Source organism: Delphinapterus leucas, chromosome 3, assembly GCF_059928025.1.
Source record: "Delphinapterus leucas isolate spDelLeu-1000000601 "Yukka" chromosome 3, BTC_Dleu_Yukka2, whole genome shotgun sequence".
Lineage (NCBI taxonomy): Eukaryota > Metazoa > Chordata > Mammalia > Artiodactyla > Monodontidae > Delphinapterus > Delphinapterus leucas.
In genome coordinates, this window is record NC_143131.1 from 92563595 (window position 1) to 92584299 (window position 20705).

Here is a 20705-nt window from a genome sequence, read left to right on the forward strand (position 1 = left end):
ACACAGGTTCGTGCCCCGGTCTAGGAAGATCCCACATGCCGCGGAGCGGCTGGGCCCGTGAGCCATGGCCGCTGAGCCTGCGCGTCCGGAGCCTGTGCTCCGCAACGGAAGAGGCCACAACAGTGAGAGGCCCGCGTACCGCAAAAACAAAAACAAAGAACTTCCAGTCTACAGGCAAGGCAGGACTTGTTTCTTTGACCTCCGTGGGCAAGCTATCCACCAGTTTGGGCTTTCAGGTAGCCTACGCACACCACTCTCAGATTCCTCAGCTACTGCTACCTGAAGCCATCTCTACAGTAACCTCTGGGGACTTAAAAAAATTGTTTAATGTATATTCAGTGTACTGCCAAGGAAATTAAATAAGACCTATAAGTTCACAAGCTGAGGGGCAAGCCCAGGTCACCGTAAATATCTCCCTAAGAAGACTATGGCTCTTTATCATTTCAGGTCAGAAAATTAATTGTGTTGGATCCTAAGAAAAGGCTGACTACCTTCCAAGCCCTCCAGCACCCGTGGGTCACAGGTAAAGCAGCCAATTTTGTACACATGGATACAGCTCAAAAGAAGCTCCAAGAATTCAATGCCCGGCGCAAGCTCAAGGTTAGATGGCATTTATTTGTTTTATTTTTAAAAAAATAGATTTCTCTCATATCTTGATGATCAAAGATAATTCCACTATTATTTATCTAATACTATTATTCATCTCCTGTGGTACCAGGAAAAATCCTGCTTTGAAATCCCAACAGTGCTGGTATAAAGCCAATTGTAGTTCTGTTATCCTCTCATAAGAATTCATTGTGGGTTTTTTTGTTTTTTGGGTTTTTTTTGGAGTGGGGGGCACCGTGCCACTCGGCTTGTGGGATCTTAGTGAAAGCGCTGAGTCTTAACCACTGGACTGCCAGGGAATTCCCAGAATTCATTGTTAATAAAGGGAAATGTGTTGTATGTTGAGCTTTACTCACCAAACAAATCCATTATCATTGCTTCTCATTTAATTAAGGCTGAACTGCTTGAACAGCATCGTTCAGGAAACATTTACTCAGAGAGTTGTCTACTTTCTGAATATGGAAAAATTGGGAAAAAAATTTTTTAAACTATGCTTTAGTACATAAGCAAATAGTTATACTTGGTAAAAATTAAAATAATTCAAGTGATAGGGGAAATTATCTACCAAAACATATCTCTTTTTATAGAATGTATATGGAGTAGAAATTAGGTGCTTTTCTCTTACTTAATGGTATTTAGGACTAGCTGTACATACAGGGGATCTCAGAGGACAGCAGGGGGTCAAAAACAGTGCTCTATTCAGCAGTCGCTTACAGGCTGATACAGACTAAATAAACCTGAAGGGTCCATGGTCATATTAATTTGAAATACACTACATTCAACAACCTTGACTTAACCAGGGATTTCTCAAACAAAGTTGACTGTGGAACTCTTTTATCTAGATAGTGCCTACTAACATCCATGGAACTAGTGTCCCATGAAACAAATACTTTGGGAAACACAATCTGAAATTTTTGAATATTGGTAATCCATGGGAAAATGCATTTACTCAGGTTTTTGGTTGTCCAGATGATTAAATACGCTAATTTGAGATTAAACATATTTTGCTGTTCATTCTCCGAACAAGTTTTCATTAGACAATCTTGGAATAATATACTTTCAAAGATTAAACACTAACATATAATAACAAACTCCCTAAATGCAAAATTGAAATTGAGCTCTGATTTGGGATTTTAAGTGAAAGTAACACCTGACACTTTTCTGTTTCCCATCAGGCAGCAGTAAAGGCCGTGGTGGCCTCTTCCCGGTTGGGAAGCGCCAGCAGCAGCCATGGCAGCATCCAGGAGAGCCAGAAGGCCAGCCGAGAGCCATCTCCAACACAAGATGGCAATGAAGATGTTAAAGCTATTCCGGAAGGAGTGAAAATTCAAGGAGATGGGGCCCAAGTGGCAGTTGAGGGGGCAGAGGCTGAGCTGATGAAGGTGCAGGCCATAGAGAAAGTTAAAGATGCTGAAATAAATGTTGCTGAGGCCACCAAGATGGTGCCCGAGGCATTAGAGGATGGGATAAAGGAGGCTGACCCAGAAATAGAGGAGGGCCTAGTGGAGGAAAAGCTGAAGACTGTTGAGGAAGCAGCAGCCCCCAAAGAAGGGCAAGAAAACCCTGCTCTGGAATTTGGAGCTCAGCAGAATGATGTGATCCTGCCAGAGTACTAAATGGCTTCCTTCCATCTGGGAGCCAAATCCTGGCACTTTATGCATTTTGTCCTTCAGCAAGGAAGGTGGGGAAGCATGATATGCACTATAGTGATTCTGTTTTTAAGGTGCAAAAAAATACATATATATCAGTTGGTAATCCTAACTTCAATGCATGTGACTGCTTTATGAAAAAATAGTGTCTTCTATGGTCTGTAATGGATACCAAATACCTACTGATGAATTAAATTTGAAATTGCAAGTAAACACAACATAACATTTAAAAACATACATTTTCAGGGACCAGTAGCACACATTTGAAGTAAATAGTAACAAATTGTTTTTGCTTTGAAAACCTAGCCAGCCTACACCCTTTGGATTTCTTTACAAGGACTGTTGCCCAGCTAATACTAGGTAGAGCTATAAGATGTATTCCCATGACATTCACAGTCTTTTCAGTAATGTGTTCAAACTGTTTACAAGAAGATGGTTAGGTTATAGTTGTATGGTATGTGCAAAAAAAAAAAAATCCACTTATAATGGTAAGAAGCTGAAGCATGCTTTAAGGGCTATGAAACCATATGCCCCAAAGCTTGTGTGCAGAATGTTTTTTTATCTTGTCTTTATTTATACACACCATATTACTAATAACCAAAAACATTCTATTACAAATTCCTGCCATTTTACGGTCCTAAAAAAATTATTTTACAGACTCACGCTGAGGAATTTATTCTTTCCTTCACCTGCTCTCTAACAAGAAGTCCTTCTGATGGACAACACTTAGGGGTGGAATAAAGAAATTTAGTGAAGAAAAGGAGATAAGACTGGGACTTAGACTAATAAAGACTGACTCCTTGTCATCTTTCAGATAAAATTGAATTTATTCACAAGCTTGTACAATTTTAAAGATAGGAACACTTTTATGGATAAACTCTATACTTAACCAAGGTTCAGATATTTAGAAAAGTCTACACCAAAGGCTGGTGCCAAAATGTCTGAATAGAGTGGGAATAATATCCCATTGTAAGATCATCCATTATTGACTTTAGTATAGTAAGGAAACCTTTGTTTTTATAAAAGTCCTTTTTTTCCTTCAACTGATGGTTATTTAGATATATGGCTTATGGACTAAAGATATTTCTGAAAAGCTAGTATATCTTTTTCTCATACTTGGAATGGAAGCACCCATAATTTACAATGTATTTTTGAAAGTTTCCATGTCCAGAAATGTAGGACAATGCAGCTTTTAATTTACTTTAGTAAACAAAAACAAAAAGAAACAATGAAAAAAACACTGATTTCATATCAGACTCTTGAGAAGCTGTAACATTAGACCTAATACATTACCATGATTTTTTTCAAAATATTTTTCTTTGGTTTTCATATAAACACTTTTCCCTTATAAAAATCACAGTTAAATTCCAAATACCTCAGATTTATTTCTAGCTTGAGCTTAAATGAACATTTTTATCAAATTAATTATGCAGCTTATTTTAGTAGGTTTCCTTAATTTTAAAAAAGGATTATTTTCAGGCCAAAATTATGGATAAAAATGACTATCACATAAAAATCCTCCTCAAAAATAGAGATCTTAAATTTTTGGGGCTCTTCCTCAGAAATAGTAAATTAGAAAATTAAATTAAACCTCTGGTTTCTGGGGACTATTCGACCTAGGAGACATTCTGCTTTCCAAGTGCAAATCTTCCTTTAACTACTGTTCTCATGAGAAGAAAATAAGGTAGAACTTCTTGTCTTCCATAATATAGGGGCCTGACAGATCACTGAGGTGGAGGAAAAAGCCCTTAAGGGCATATCATCTGGACTCAGAGAAAGATTTTTTGTTTCATTTTATCTTTATTAATTAGTAGAGAGTACTTATCTTCTTCTCTTCTGTTTCCCTCCTTCTTTATTCTCTCAGAATTTCCATTTTAGCTATTATAAGGGGCTCGCTAGTTTCAAACTTTAAGAATGCCTTCTTCCCCAAGCATTAAGATTTCTATTTTAAAAGACCAATTGCCTGGTATACTTTTCCCAAAGAGACTTAACAGGTGTATATGGTGAGGCATATATGGTAAGTGTCCCATATATTGGAAAAGGGAAGAAGAGAGGGAAAGGAATCTTAATGGAAAGTGGCAATACTAATAGGAAGATGAGAACACATTGTCCCTCCCAGCCCACTTCCATATTGTTCCAAGGGCAGTGGTTATATCATCCCAACATTCAGGGCTGACTGCAGTGGTTGGACCTGCGGACTGTGTAGTGTGAAGAGCACTGCAAATGCCAAGGCCAGTGTGTGCTTAAGAATTTACCCATTTAAGTGAGTACACATGCCTATTCCCTGTGAGGGTGTGAGCGTAATTTCCTCTTTTTTAACCCGTAAATTGCACTCTCTAAAAATCAGCAGGAGTTTTAAATTTTGACTTGTATGTTAAAGATTAAGTCCTGATAATGCCTAAGTGACTGAGTTAGTCATTTCAGTGGAAAACAAGTCAAAGCTTCACAAAAATCGGGCATTTCAGCCAAATGATTCAACCTAGGGTTTCACAGAGATGCTATTTAAGTTAGGATAGTTAAATTAACATTTTTGAAAAAACAGTAAACATTTATATTGCTTGTTAAAATGGATATATTGTCTATCTCAAAGATTACTTATTTATAATAATAGACTAATGCAGATAGAACCTTAATTTGATGAACTATTTCATAATGTTTCCTTTAATTGACACTATAGTCACAAAGCAAATAATTAAGGGAATTTCAGCAAACAATACATTTTGCATTTTAGAGATGACAGTTATTACATTATTGATTTTTGTTCTCAGATAAGTTCAGATACATAGGATAAACCAGACTATTTTGCCATAGAGAAGGACAATCTTGAATTATTTCTCCCATTTAAAAAGTCTAATTGGAATCCCAGTGGTTTTTCTCAAACCGTAAGAGCTCATTTGTGCCATGAACACATAAATAAGGTAGAAATTAGAATAATATGGTTGTAGAAGTTATAGTCTAGAACAAGTGCTGCCTAATATAGATGATACAAACCACATATGTAATTTTAAATTTTCTCCTAGCCACATTTTAAAAAGAAAAAAAAAAGCTGGTAAAATTAACTATATTTTAATCCAATATATCCATACTATTATTCCAATACATAATCAATATGAAAAATTAACAAGACCTTTTAAATTTTTTATTTTTGTACTAAGTTTTCAAAAGAAGGATTATGTTACACCTTTAGTACATCAAGTGCTCAACAGCCACATGTGACTAGTGGCTACAGTGGTACTAGAAGAGCGCTGGTCTAGAGCACTTTCAAAGCAAAATGACAGACAAATTTCTATGCTTAGATTTGAGCTGCCTCAGTTTTCTACACTGATGAGTTGGTAGGAGGCCAAAAAGAAAATGTTTCAGAAATGTCATAGACTGAAATGAGTAAAAACTCTGTTGGCCACGTCTACTTATTCGTGTGCTTCAGAGGAGAAGTGTTTCCCAGCATGACTGTTAGAGAACGTTCCTGGGCATTGGCAAGTTGTCCGTTGGCTACAGTTCCTCTCTTTGGGCCCTGGAATCTTGACTACAGGCTAGCGTCTCCTGAGTACTGCCATGAAGCCAATCGTGTTCTCACATACCAAAATCTTCTGCGGGCGAACCATGTGTCCTCATTCAGGAAGGGCTGCACACAGAATCTTAGTGGGATTTCGTAGGCCTGGCCACCAACAAGGCTGGACACCATCCTTGTATTGCAGGCAATATTGTTTATAGAAATCTTCTGAAATATACCAAATTTGCATGATAAAGACTGTATGATGAGGATGATATCACCCCAGTTATCCCTAAAATGAGAATATGACCATCCGCTGGCATTTTTTATATTTCCTTAGAAGAGTTTAATCAACTCTGCCATTACACATGGATTCAAAAGACTTTTTGGAATTTTCTTACATATTGCTATTTTAGAATAAACCTCAAGGTTCTATAGCCATTTTTAGTGGCAGACTTTAAAAGAAAAGAACAGTTTGCCTTTTACTGTTACCTCAATTACATAGTATTTTAAACATATTTTGTAATTTAGAATGTTTAGCAATCCCTATTTCCAGTTGCACATGAAAGGTAACTGCTTGAAGATTGCCTATCGACTGAAAATTTAGAGAAAGCCATTTTGTTTCATAATTCAGTTGTTTCACAGAAGCATCTGGTTGCATTTCAAATCGGAAAATAAAAGAAGTAAATGCCAAAAAAGGCAAAGGATAAAATCAGTAAATCATTTATTCTGTTTTAGGATTGTCTTTGCAAAGCAAATGCAAAAACAAGTCAAAAAAGTGAATCAGCACTAGGTTTTTCTTGATGAGGCTGACTCCACATAAATTGACATAAATATACTGAGAAGAGTCAATTACATAATTACAGTGCCATTATGTAATTTACTTGTCATTGCAGAGTATTCAGTCTGGTTATCTAGGTCTACTTTAGCTGGTGCAAACTTTTCCGACATCTACTTACATAATAGGATTTGTAATATCCTTGTAATTACTGCCTATTAGGTCATATTTAAATTTCCTTAATGTTCAGCACTGATATGTCTCTGATCAAGGTCGTTGCTAACATTTAAGCATTTACTGGTTAAATACTGCTTACTGGTTAGACTCTATGTGTGTCTTCACTGTTGTTTTTTTTAACATTTATGCACATATAATCTCAATATTGGTATAATATTCATAACCACATGTTAAGCAGAAATGTAACCAATAATTTTCTATAAAACTTTTTCAAAGTTCTTTTCTTCCCCTGGCACAACTCAGGGTGAGTTTCTGGCTCCTTGACAAGTAGAAGAACCTAAAAGATCACTGGAGAGAGATCAGCTATCCACCCATAGTAACCAAGCTCAGCATTTCTTCTTTCTATATCCTGATCTGTTAAGGGCCAGTTTTTGTCATCATTACTTTCAAATATCACCTGAGATCAGATAATATAGTCTCAGCTCACATAGCCCAACCATTTATATACTTTTCTTGGAGAGCAATAACAAACTTGACTAATTTATGTTTGCTTGTTTAAAATTCTAATTTTCACACACTCTCTGTGGTGTACTCTAGAGGCTTTGATTGTGTGATTTAACTTCCTTCAAGATTCAGTCTTTTCTCTGTCACCTGGCCCAGAGGTCTACCTAGGACAAGGAGGAAGCCTTGCCATGAGAGTGGACCATGTGAGTCCTTGACAGGAATCAGACATTGCTCTAGTGAAGACTCAAGGCATCTGTCTTGGTTGAGCTCAAATGAGCCAAATGGGAAACACCTCTTCCAGTGATACTGTTTGAATATCGGTACAGTGCCATTAGTCAGTAATGGAAAATGAGATTTCACCAATCATTTGCTCTTCCCATGACTTGGTTTGCTACCACTTATCCCAGATCAATGTTTTCTTCCATCCCTATGGCCATCAAGCTGCCCTCTCGAATTTTGAAGTCCTCTAAAATCCTGGAAGGAGTATCCCAGACTGGTCGAAGAAATATGGAGTCTTTGGTGGCCCAGAATTTAGTTTGAAACTCTAAACAGCAATGCTAAGACAGCAAAATCATACTGTTCTTCTTAACTAGTTGCTTTCAGCACATTTTGAAAACTGACCTGGAATACCCATGGGTATGGGATATTTGTATCTGCGCAGCCTTTTCTGTGATTCAGTGTGTTAAAAATGACAGATAGTTAATCTTTAGTCAGATTATATAATATTTATTTTCCATTTAAAAGATTATTTTGGGCTACTCAAATATAACAGGCTTCATATTAGAATTTTTGAAAGCTGTTGTTTTCCCTAAGCACTCTCTCACTCTGACAATCAGTTGTGGATGATAAAAATTTACTAAGTTTGTCCTTTCTTTGTCCTTTCCTTGATACATGTATGGTAGTTAATCTGGTTTGTAAAGGATACAAGTAAGAATGACTATAAAGTGACAACTGTCATCTCATAACTGCCTGCTTTTAACTTGACCTATTTTTATAGCCTATCATGTAGCTAATATACAGTAGCATACAAATAGCATATTCATGAGTATGATTTTTATTGTCAAGATTATTTCAGAAGTTCCCAAAATGTTTATATTCATGCACCCTTAATTTCAGTAATATTTTCATGACCCCCACCTACCAAGCCAAAAGAATTACCTAACATGCCCATTTTTTAAGTAGTTAGGTCCAAACAACATAATAGTAGTAGTGCATTCCATGTCTGACTGATGTTGCTGTGTGTTTCCCTTGACATGTTAAAATGTCCTCTGAGTTTACTGAGTGGGAACAGCAGACAGGTGACAGACAAAAGGGATTATTAGTAAACAAGTTAGGGGCTAACGTTTATACTCATTTGAATGACAATCATTCTTTTATCTATGGTCTTTGTGATATACACATAAAATTTACAAGTGCATTTTTAAAAAGTAATTTCCACATAACTACCCAAGGAAATAAAGTTAAATCTCCAAAGATCAGTTTTCAAGAGTCAGGCAAACTATAGGTCACGGACCAAATCCATCAGAGCGCTGTTTTATAAAGTTTTATCAGAACACAACCATGCTCATTTATTTATACATTGGCTATGGCTGCTTTCATGCTACTAGGACAGAGTGGAGTCGTTTCAACAGAGACTGTATGGCCCAGAAAAGCCTAAAATGTTTATCTGGCCTTTTACAGAAAATAATTGATGACCCTGGTTTTTCATGGCACCCTGCCTTTTTGGTAACATCTAGGAATACAGATTCCCATATTCCAGATTTCTTCTCCTTAGCTTAGGGTTCTTATCCCATTTGCTTCTTAGGAAGTTAGGAGAGGTTTGTTTCTGTGCAGATGGTCTCAACAATAATTTTGCTGGAAGTACAACTTAACAGTAAAATTTCCCTACAGAACTAAAAATTCAAAATTGCATCATTCCTGAAAAGAAAAGTTTAGAGTACGAATTGACTTGTTTAAGAGAGAGGAATTAGATTTCTAGCACATCAAGCACGTTTTAGAAATTTGATCCTTTTATTTAAAATCATGTAAATGACATTTTGTATTCCCCACATTTAAGTCAATCTGCAGCTGTTACTTAGTAAGCCAAGAAATGAGAGCCCCCTTTGGTTCTGAATCCTTCAGAATATTTTCAAGTAATTAATAGCAATTGGATTTTCATTTAATCATTTTTAGGAAATAACATACTTTATTATGTGGCATTCTATGACAATGACTTGCTTATCAATAGCTCAGGAAATAGGCAAATAGCCAACTTTTTAATGTAAGAAAGCTACTTTCCAATCCCTGTGTTTTTCTGAGTGTTATATATTTCACTTCTTTGGAAAGAGAAGGCCTCAAGCAAATAAATGCTTTCCTTTCCTTTTCTTACATATTTAGAAATCCAAGAGGGTCCCTTTTCTTAGTCTATTTCTGTCACAGAGAAGTTATTCATTCCACAATATTTGCCTTAAGGGAAGCAGGTGGCCCAGATATTGAGAATGTAGGCATGCATGACCTTTGTGTTCGACTTTGAACATCTATAGCCAAAAGGTTACAAATGAGATATTGAGTAGAAAACCTATTATCAGCTTATTATTAGGAATACCTAAAATTATATCATGACTCTAATTAAATAATATATTGTTTTCTTTAAACTGTTGCAGCAATCAATATGATGTAGCCACTGGATACACTATAGAACTCAGGAAAAAAAGAGATGAATCGTCTGCCTGCTCCTCATGGTTGATGTGAGTAGGAGGGAGACTTTACCGGAATGGAAGAGGGAAAAGGTAAAATGTAGATTAGGATTCCACATTCCCACCTACCCATTTTTCTTGATTGCTCAGAGTTTGAAGGCAGTTGTTAACGGACTAAACTTATTTTAAAATTTCTCTCAATATCTGGGTCACCAGCTTCCCTTAGAAATGAGTAAACCAAAGCCAGTAGCTAATTTTCCTCCCAGAATAAAAAACTAAACAGTGTAGTTTAGGGAATATTAGGCCTACATCGCAAGCACACTTTAAGGAGATGATTCGGTGATTCTGAAGCTTTCTAGGAGCAGCGCACGCCAGGGACCCATTTTCTCAGTAAACTTTCATTGAAAAACAATTACGTACAATGAAAGAGTCAGAGTTGAATTAAACCCATGCTACCCTCTAGGATTGAGCTTTGTCGTTGGAGAGAAAAAACAAGTGTACATATAGCCTGTGCTAAATCTAGGCAGGCAGTAAGCCCTCCAGGGATGGAAAGCAGGAAAAGCTCCCCTTTGCTTGGAATGATCAAGGGGAGCTTCCTGGGAATATTAGCTAAATATAAAGGATGGGGAGAACCTTTGCAGGTAGGGAGAAGGAAGGCAGAACATTTGGCTGAGAAATCTGCAGAGTGGAGGAATGTGTTGAAGGAACAATGCTGGGTGTGAAAGACTGAAATCTGAAGGGAAGTGTTGCTAAGTCTGCATAAGAGTATCAGATCTTGTGCAAAGTTGAATTAGACTTCTTCACCCCTTTCTTACTCTGGGTAGACATTTGTGCAGCATTTCCTCAGAGCATGTAGCCCTCTGTGATCTCCTACATACGTGGCTAATCTGGTGTGTCCCCAAGCAGAATAAAAATCACCCAACACATCAAAGACATTTTTGCAAGTCACCAGTTGAAATAAAGCTTCAGTCACTAAAAGCCAAAACTGCACTGGCGAGATCTCCACTGACAAAGCAGAGTAAAAGAAGATAGTGATTATTTGAGTAACTTTGGCAAAACTCCAGTATCCGAATAACTCCCGGTGACTAGAAGATCACCTAACTACTTGCTAAAGCTTTGCCAATGGAGGCCACGTCAAGGTTACTTCTTTCACAGTTATTTTAACCTTTTAAATTATCTGACCTGAAAGGGCAATTCCCGCAGGATCTAAGATAGAATTATACCTGAAAGTTTAGACTTCAAAAGACAACCTGTGTTAAGCCTCAGACAATGAAGTTTAAAATCTTCGGAGCTGCTTTCCCCAAACTTCAAGCCGATCCTGTGAAGTCCTTTCGTCTCCATCTCTCCCTTTTGCCCCTTTATACACCTTTCTATAATTTCCTTTTTATATCACTCATTGCAGGCAGTATTTTACATCCATCTTCAAGAAACTTTTAAAAACATAATCATTACAGTATATATACTTCTAGTTGTCTTGCCACTTTGCTTGTTTCAGATAATGTCTGTGATTAGTAACTGGCTATATTATTCGGGCAAATGAAACGAAGAAAGGGACAACGGTTGACCATCATCTGAGTGATGGAAGAGGAGTTAAGACGTAGAGATACTGTAGGGGTACAGAAAACACAACTTAGCAGGCGTTGAGAAAGGAATACTACTTACTAGGGTTTTCAGACTTAGGTGACAGTATCTGGTATGTCTTTTCTAGTTTTTCCTAGAGGAGGAATCTGTACTGCTGCATTGTCGAAAGTTTTCTGGACTAAAAGGACATAAGCAGCTCAACGGCAGCTTGGAGGATTAGATAATGGAATACCACTCTATACAGGAAACCTACATCTCCACTAGTTTAGACTGCAAATCATTAGCCAAAAACAAATGCATGTAGGATTTGGAGGACAAAGACAAAGTGTAAATACTGCAGTTTACACCGCCAAGATCATAGGCTGCCTTCCCAATTTCTGATTGAAAAGTACTGGAAAAGGAGCTGTGAACATTTCATTTTTAAAACCTGTCGAAATGGTGCTATTGACTCCTTAATACAAAGATATATTACAATATTTTTTAGGTAAACATGTAAGTCTGACCTGGCCATAAATGTAAATATAGAGAATGTTTACAGAGAATTCATCAAAATCATGCCCGTTTGCATTTGACTGAGCTACCGTTTTGTTCGATGGCAGTGACTGACAGTCCCTGCTTCCAGCATATGGGACACATCAGAGTCACTGGCTCTGAGCTGCCCAAAGCCTGGGGCAGACAACATGACAGCCACAGACAACTGGCTTCTTCTTGGACTCAGGTTAGACAACCCAAGTAAATGAGTAAACATGCTCATTTTTTGGTGTTTCCCAGGAACATAACGGAAGAATATGTGACATGAGGCAAAATGGATGTTGGGAGACTGTTGAAATTGACCTTAGTGAGGGCCAATGTTGCTTTGTGTAAGTTCATTCAGATTTGTCAGAGCATGCCAAAAGAAGCATACACCTTACTGCTGGGAAACTTGTAAAGCAATCTGCATGTATGGTATGATAATAAATCATCTAAGAGCCCACCAATACTTTGCATTCCGTGATTTGAAATGTTAGCACAATTCAAGAGTGACACAATGGACATTTTCCTTATATCTGAAATATGAAGTCGAAGCATTTCTTGATTGTTTTTCCATTCTCTCAGGCAACATTATACTTTGAGTTTCACAGCATTTTTAATATTATACAGTGATGTCATAAAATCATAAAGTTAAAAGGGGATCTTAGTAATCATTTAACCCAACAAGCTCATCTTATTAAAGAGAAGTAACACCCAGAGAGGTAATGACTTATCTAAGATCGCAGTTAGTGGCTGAGAAGAGATCTGGGTTGCCCATCTCCTAGTCCAGTGCTCTCACGACTGAGAAGTCAATTCACTGGATACAAAGTCAATCCAGCGATTCATATAAAAATTGATTTTCATTATAAAAATATGAAAATGCAGAAAAGTAGATTACCATAAGAACGCCTTCCAAAGACAAGCATTGTCTTTTTTAAAATCTTGCACTAGTTTATTTTTTTCTTACAGACTTTAATCATATTGTAACTTTTTTATGTCAACCTACCACTACAGCAGGCATTTTTTGTATAATCTTCAGAAACAATTTTGATAGCTGCATAATAATCCATTCTCAATTCTTTTTCTTTTCTCAGTTAACACTACATAAAGCTTTTTTCTGAGTTTGGAGAAATCTATCCTAAGGAAATAATCCTAATGTGGAATTGTCGGGCCAAATGATATTCAGTGGTCCCTTCATTATGATACTTTCAAACCTGCAGGACCTGAGAATGAAAGGGAAAGACCTTTATGTTCCCTCCTAAGAAGCTGATTGTTAGCAACAATAGTTGTAAAAAGAACTAAAAGTCTTTCTTGAGCTTGGCCACCCAACCAGTTAGCAAACATTTCTGTGAAATATTGGGGGGAAGGCATAATATGTCAGTGAGGTTCACTCTCAGAATTGCAGCTTGCTACTAACTACTACTAGGTCCAAAATCCTCACCTAAACAATGACTTCTGAATTGAGGGAAATGCTAGAGGAAAACAAAAACCTCTCCCATCCGCAAGTCCATTTTTGACTAGATGAAACATCTTTTTATTTCAACCTGGTTTTGCACAATCTCTGGACTACTTCCTTTAATAAAAAACCAGCTGCTTGTACTTAAGGAATGTCACTAAAGCAAAACCTAAGAAGGAAGGTAAAGCTCCTGAAAAAGAACAGTACCATCCAAATAATGAGTAAAAAGCCAGTTTTGGTATTTGTACACTATGCTTCCTCCATAATTTTTATTGGCAGAATACTACACCCCACTAATCACCTGTACAGCTAACACAAGTAACATGGATCCACCCTCTATCTCCTGGGATACATTTGCATTTGATATTTTCCAGCAATTTTCTGTCATCTCCTGGTCTAGAAGTCTTCATCCATAGTGGACCCTTTACTCCAGAGGAGGAGAAATGGTGTACTATAGACATAAGTCATTCACATCGGATGCCATGTGACACCAACCATTAATTAACAACCTTCCATCACCTCATTACCTCAATGACGGACAGCTATGTAGAATCTGCCGTACGGAAGGGGCCCAATCAATGTTTCATGGAGGAGTGAAGGACTACTTTGCTATTTTCATTTCTGTTTTGTGAGTCTATCATTTTCCTATTGACATTTAAAGGAGCTCTATACACACTTTCCAGAGGTGACCCACTGAGAGATGCTATGATTGGCTCGCCAGAGTCATTACCAACCCTTTCTCCAAGAGGCTGGAAATACTTGCCTTCCCAGCTAGTGGTAGTCACGTGACCCAGACTACTAGAAAGAAAAGCTATTGGAGGCTCTGGAAAAGCTTTTACTTTCCTGATAAAAGAGACGGATGAGTAGTGCCATGCCTTCCCCTGCTTCTTCTTTACTTGAATGCACATGTAATTTCCAGGGCTAGCTGGTCACCTTATCATATCTGAGGGAAAGATGAGAACTGAAGAAACACTGGCCCTGACATGCTAATACTAATAATTACCGACATCCAGATTTTTTATTAAATGAGGAAAATAACTCCCTATTTGGTTTGGTTTTTGTGTGTTTTTTTGTTTTTGGTTTTTTGTTTGTTTGTTTTTTTGGCCACACCGCACAGCTTATGGGATCTTAGTGCCCCGACCAGGGATTGAACCCTCAGCAGGTTCAATCAGTCCTAAACACTGGACCGCCAGGGAATTCCCTACTCTATATTTGTTTAAACCACTTAATAGTCATATTTCCTACTGCATATTTCCCACAGCATCCATAACTGCTTTCTTATAATATAGATCAACAGTTCCTTTGTAATCACTTCCACCTTTTTTCAACTCCAAAGGAAATCATCACTACAATTGCTAATCAAGTTAGTACAATTATTTAAAAATGTATACAATGAACCTTACCTATATGTTACAGTGGTAAGAGCAGAATATGTCATCATCCTTGCTATATAATAGCAAATCAAAATTCAGCAGTATTGTGGCTAATATTATATGAGACATTGGCAGGGGATTAGCATATGCATTGTTAATCTTAATTTTCCAGTTTATATTTTTCTTTTATAAGAGTTCAGGAAGCTAAACTACATACTTTAAATTCAGATAAGGTTAAAGCAACTTAGTATAAATGGTCAATACACAAGCGTCTAGAAATTTTATTCTGATATATTTCATAGAAATTTTTAAATAAATACACATTTTATTATATTAATGTATGCTCTCATTAGTTTAATGAAGGTTCCAGCTTTACACATTGGCCCATAAAAGAAATATAAACTTCTTAAAAATGAAATCTATATATAGTATAGCTCTTATTGAATTGCAAGAGATGAATTTTTATTTAACCATACATGTAAATCTTTGGAAACAACAAAATAATACAGAAATTATAATTCCAATTTCCTGTGCTCTGGGATTAAGCTAATGTTTCTCCTAAGCTCAGATCCCACCATCCCCTACTTCTGGAATTTGAATAAGAAAGGCATGGGAGATAGACTGGACAAGTAATTATACAGCACAGGGTCTAATGGACACCTGGTCAAGTCCCCTAGCTTTTCTGGGTTCTGTTAATTTATGCATAGGTTTGGGATAGCTACAGTATCCACTTAATTAAAAGAAACTGGATTTTAACAACTGATTCTAAGGATGCTAGCGTGCTCTTAAATAAACAGGTAAAGCTTTTATCCACATCAAAGGGAATTACTCATACCTAAAAGCTCAATAGACATTAGGAGTTTAAATTGGGCAATGTTTTCCTATCTTCTCCAGAGGCAACCTCCATTACAGAGTTTTTAGCTTAAGAGGTTAATTTAATTCAACTTGAGTGTTGATAAAATGTCCTTCAGTTAGGAAAGAAAGAGGGAGGAGAGTAAGAAAGGACTTTTTTATTGGGAGATAATTTTACATATAGAAATCTACAGTTTCAAATATATCCAGCCTCAATGAACAGTGAAATGAAGAGATTTTTAACATTAACAATCTGTCTTTAATACTCTAGCAGTTTATACTATACATAACTGCAGAACACTAAATTCTCATAATTATTTTTGCTGCGTATTGTGTTAAACTTCAAGGATTAATCAAGGATTATCAATACAAGCTAATATTTCATGCAGAAGTATCACTTATGATAAATTGTTTTTTTCTTGTATGAAACTAATTTCCTTAAAAAAATAGGTATCATGGACTGAAAACAGTACCATGCCAAGTGTTTCCTGCATACACGTGTTTCTAATACAAACTAGCTATAAGCCAGAGAAAATAATCAACCACATAACTACACGGCAGATTATATTCTTTCATTTCATCAACTGCCCTATGAAAAGTTAATTATCTTCAAAGGAAAATCTTTTGGGGCTGTAATTTTTATTTTACTGACAATTACAACTGATTTATTTCTAATGTTAAGGAGTCCACGTTTAGCAAGCACTGAAGGCTTCAGAGAACAGAAAAGATTTTGTATTTAAGAGAGTGATTCTATGAAATTCTCTACTTCATATTATAGAAAGACAAATTAATATACAGATTAATATAGAACTGTGTGTTATTAAAAGTTATTAAAATTAACTTGAAATGTGGCTAGCCCAAATTAGTAAAATATACATCAGAAATCAAAAAATCAGTATAAAAGAAGAATGTAAGCTATCTTAAAGATTTTTACAGTGATTACCTGTTGAAATGATAATATTTTGGATATATTGAGTGAAATGTACTGTATTATTAAAATTAACTTCAGCTGTTTCTTTTAATTTTTTTAATGCGGCTGCTAGAAAATTTTAAATTACATATATGGCTCACATTATTTTTCTATTCTACAGCACTGCTATAGAAACAGCAGACTCTATTACATGTTAATATTAATCCCAATCCACATTGTTAAATTTCATATCATTATGATATTTGACATAAGATATGTAATACATTATCACAAGATTCCTGAGCTTAGAATCAAATACACCTCTACTCTTGAAAACAAAACCAAACAAAACGTGCTCTAATCTTTTCCATCATCTTCTGTATACTAGCAACTGTGCTAAACTTTGGTTATGTATGATTCCGCAAACATGCAAAAGGGATCTTTTGGGTGATAGAACTATTCTAAAATTGGACTGTTGTGATGGCTGCACAACTATAAGTGTATTCAAAAATCAACGGATTGTATACTTATAACAGGTAAATTGTATAGCATTGGAAATTATACCTCAATAAAGCTGTTTGTTTTTTTTTTTTAAAGTACACAGCTAGAGCCCAGCAGATTTAAAGTGCCATCTAGAAGCTGCATATACATTTCAGGTAATTCAAATATAATTCTTCAATCCATCATACGGCTCAACATTGCAATGAAAATTTTTCCATGAGCGTCTTGTTACCTGCAATGGGTCCTCATTCAACAGTGGATTATGTCATCACTAGTTGGAGGTATAAGTTACAAAAAAACAAAGGGAACACAGAGTAGCTGAAAGTGGACAGTTTACTAGTGGCACCCAGCTCAGGCGATAATAGCCCTTATAATAATGTACATCTTGTTGCAAACTTACCCAATCTGGGCACCCTATAATTGGACGTCTGCTGGTATTTTGTCATGCTAGACTGAATACTGGAATGTAAGAAACCTCCTGCTCTACACTAATAAAACCAAATAAAAGACAATAGATTGAGTCAAAATTAACATTTAACAATTTCCATGCGAAACTGAAAGCTAAACTGCTCATTTCTCTTTCCCTATTGCAAGAAAAAAAAAAGTAGCAGAGAAATCCAGCAGCTCAAAAATTATAGTCAATTTGGAAAAACATATTGGTGATTAATAAATTTCAAGTTAAGAGCATAGGATCGTTTGTGCATTGCTTCTATCAGACCTTGAAACAAACTATTTTCAATCTAAAATTTGTGAGATTATTCACTATGGATATTATGGTGCTGCCACCTTTTGCTTTTTTTGAACATCATCTCCATACCAAAACAATAAAAATAAGTCAGCTCTACTTTTTCCACTTTAGCAAAATGGGTCTGAAGAACTATGACTTATGCTTTCTTTACACTCAGGAAAACACAGGAAAGTAAAACACAGATCACACCTTCATGCAATTGAACCACTATACAGTTTTGTGCTTTTGGTGGCCTATCTAGTAAATACTATTTCCAGAGCTCTCTTTACCCCATATTAACCAAAAAAAAAAAAAAAAAAAAGATAAAATGAAACAGTGGGAACAGTAATAATAACACATAAATAACTCACATTGAACACTGGAACAGATTTCAAGATGTGTGCATGTACACAAATATAAATATAGACAAAAATTTGCACGGACACTGAGTTCCCTCAAGTTCTCATCTTAGATGTAAACTAGGTGGATAGTTCAAAAGTCAAAGACCATGTGGAATGTTAAAATCATTTAGGAATGTTCATTTAATGCAGCCACAGAATCGAGAGACATATTATAGTCCATTCTAGTTATAAAATGACTCATCCAGGCATTTAGATAAATCTATGAATGCATTTGTTCTAGTTCCAGACTGAAGTTACATCACAATTGTGAATGCTTATGACGTAGTTATACTTTATGACTTGAGTGACACATTTAAAACTCAAACATGTATAAAACATTCACTGAATTTGACTTTCTAGAGAGATGATTCTCTATTGGTCAGTATTGGATACCACCACCCATTTCACATAACCCAGAATACTGTCCAATCAATGTGGTGTCCCAGCACATATCTGGCAGTTTTTCACACTGTCTTATTCATTCATAAATGCTTTTAAGACTCCCAAAATAAAAGCCCATAAAGATATGAATACATTTTTAAAGATATCTATAAAATAATACTATCCAGGTATCAAAACTGAATTGCATTTTACTATGATACCTATTCTTTTCTTATTTCTGATATTTTCAATAGGTAAAGTAGTCAACTGACAATGAAGTTCATCTTTATAAAGTATAGAGATATACTCTATATAAAGTATAGAGAAGAGCTTTTTTTCTTTAGTCCAAGATATTGTTAAACTCATAGAGCATATGAGAAGTAAAGCATTAATATTTAACTCCTCCCAAAATTTAAACTTTTACAGAATGTTCATAAAGCTCTAAAATAGGTGATTTTAACCTACCAGCATGAAGCTTGGCTTTCTCTAATTTCTAAGTAGCCAAAATATTCATACTGAGGCACTATTCAATTTCTTAAGAGTTTGTGTCAAAGAACTATATCTACTTCTTGGTGGATTTCTGTCATACTCTCCATTCCTAGACATATCACCATACCAAACAATGTGCAAATAACTGTTTAGGAAAACTGAAATGCCCACACTAGATAGCTATTTACTTTAGGAATAAAATAAACCAAAAACATCTCAAAATTTTCTACAGGCTATGCAGAAGACAGGAAAGGATGATTTTTACAGGCCATGCAGCTAAGAGAGAGAGTTGATTCAGGGAATATAATACTATAAGTTTAAACATATTATGCCTTTTGTAAGGCTTTTTGTAAATCACCATAGAAGTTGATTAAAGTGCTTGCCATGGCTGTATCTACTGCAGACTGGGGAATCATTCCACGCAGATCCGTCTGAATATAGCCTGTCAAAAGACTCCGGTTTGGACTGTCTTTAAGAGGAACACAAAACCAACCACAGGGATGGTTATATCCACGAACAAATTCTGACCTCTTTTCACTCCAGTCAAGACTTATCCCTACAAGGCAATTTAAAATGACACTATTAATAGCAATGACTGACATTAATCTAAAACTCTCACTAAAAAATATTATCAGATTTCTTATTTACATATTTTTCTTCTTATCCATGTAGATGAAAATTAAGCCCCAAGAGTGACCGTGGAAGAATGAAAAAGATAATTACTAAGTGGAATTCTGACAGAGGCTGGTAGATATGTAATGGGGAAGTTCTAATCCCTTCAGAATAAATGGCATCATGTCATCCTGGTAACTCCTTGGAAACTACAAATCTTCTCTGTAGCAGCCAGGCCTCAAGGTACTAATAATCAAACCTATGTACCACCACTGCTCCCCACAGGCACTACCATATCAAACTTTGGTTCTGGCTGGTTCAGATTAAACAGGTAGATGTGTACCTACAACTGCCAACTCAAATATATCGTACATACAAAAATATTAATTTACCTATAGATATATTTTAGAAAGCAGGAGCCTTCTAATAGTATCTTTAATTTTGAAAAGAAAAATATTACACAGATCAAGGAAGGAAAAGTACTCTAACACATACCAAGCCTATTTTTTCTAAGTATATGACTAAGAAGCTGTTTCTTGAGAGTGACTTAGAAGGAAACCCAACGACTAGATCCCTTTCTTAGAGGCAGTCATGCGTTCCATATTTGTTAGCTGTGACCTGAAGGATACTGTGTAACGGGGAACAAAAACTCATCAGAAAGATTGCAAAAACCTTCTCGATATTGTTATTTTAATCCCTAGGGTTTAGCATTTGCAAACAGAGCTTATTGATTATAAAATAACTATGGGGACTTCCCTGGTGGCGCAGTCGTTAAGAATCTGCCTGCCAACGCAGGGGACACAGGTTCGATCCCTGGTCCGGGAGGATCCCACATGCCGCGGAGCAACTGAGCCCGTGTGCCACAACTATAGAGCCTGCGCTCTAGAGCCCACAAGCCACAACTACTGAGCCCGCATGCCACAACTACTGAAGCCCACGTGCCTAGAGCCCGAGCTCCGTAATAAGAGAAGCCACCGCAATGAAAAGCCCACGCACTGCAACAAAGAGCAGCCCCTGCTCGCCACAACTAGAA

General features: G+C 36.3%; 2 protein-coding genes across 4 annotated transcripts in view; one reads left to right on the plus strand and one right to left on the minus strand.

The window, feature by feature from the left end:
• The window catches only part of CAMK4 (calcium/calmodulin dependent protein kinase IV), a 232622-nt gene extending 213901 nt beyond the window's left edge, over positions 1 to 18721 (plus strand). Inside the window, exons 10-11 of the mRNA XM_089908425.1 lie at positions 448 to 600; positions 1782 to 18721. Coding sequence (XP_089764551.1) covers positions 448 to 600; positions 1782 to 2222 — 594 coding nt within the window. The 3' untranslated portion in view covers positions 2223 to 18721. The remainder of the gene's footprint in view (positions 1 to 447; positions 601 to 1781) is intronic.
• STARD4 (StAR related lipid transfer domain containing 4) overlaps positions 1 to 20705 on the minus strand; it is a 79530-nt gene that overhangs the window by 37916 nt on the left and 20909 nt on the right. For 2 of the 3 annotated variants that reach the window (XM_022591407.3, XM_022591415.3), the window contains exon 6: positions 12568 to 19616. In XM_022591407.3, coding sequence (XP_022447115.1) covers positions 19387 to 19616 — 230 coding nt within the window. In that variant the 3' untranslated portion in view covers positions 12568 to 19386. Of the gene's footprint in view, positions 5974 to 12567; positions 19617 to 20705 lie in introns of those variants that run through there. The other variant, XM_089908427.1, reaches the window with a different exon arrangement.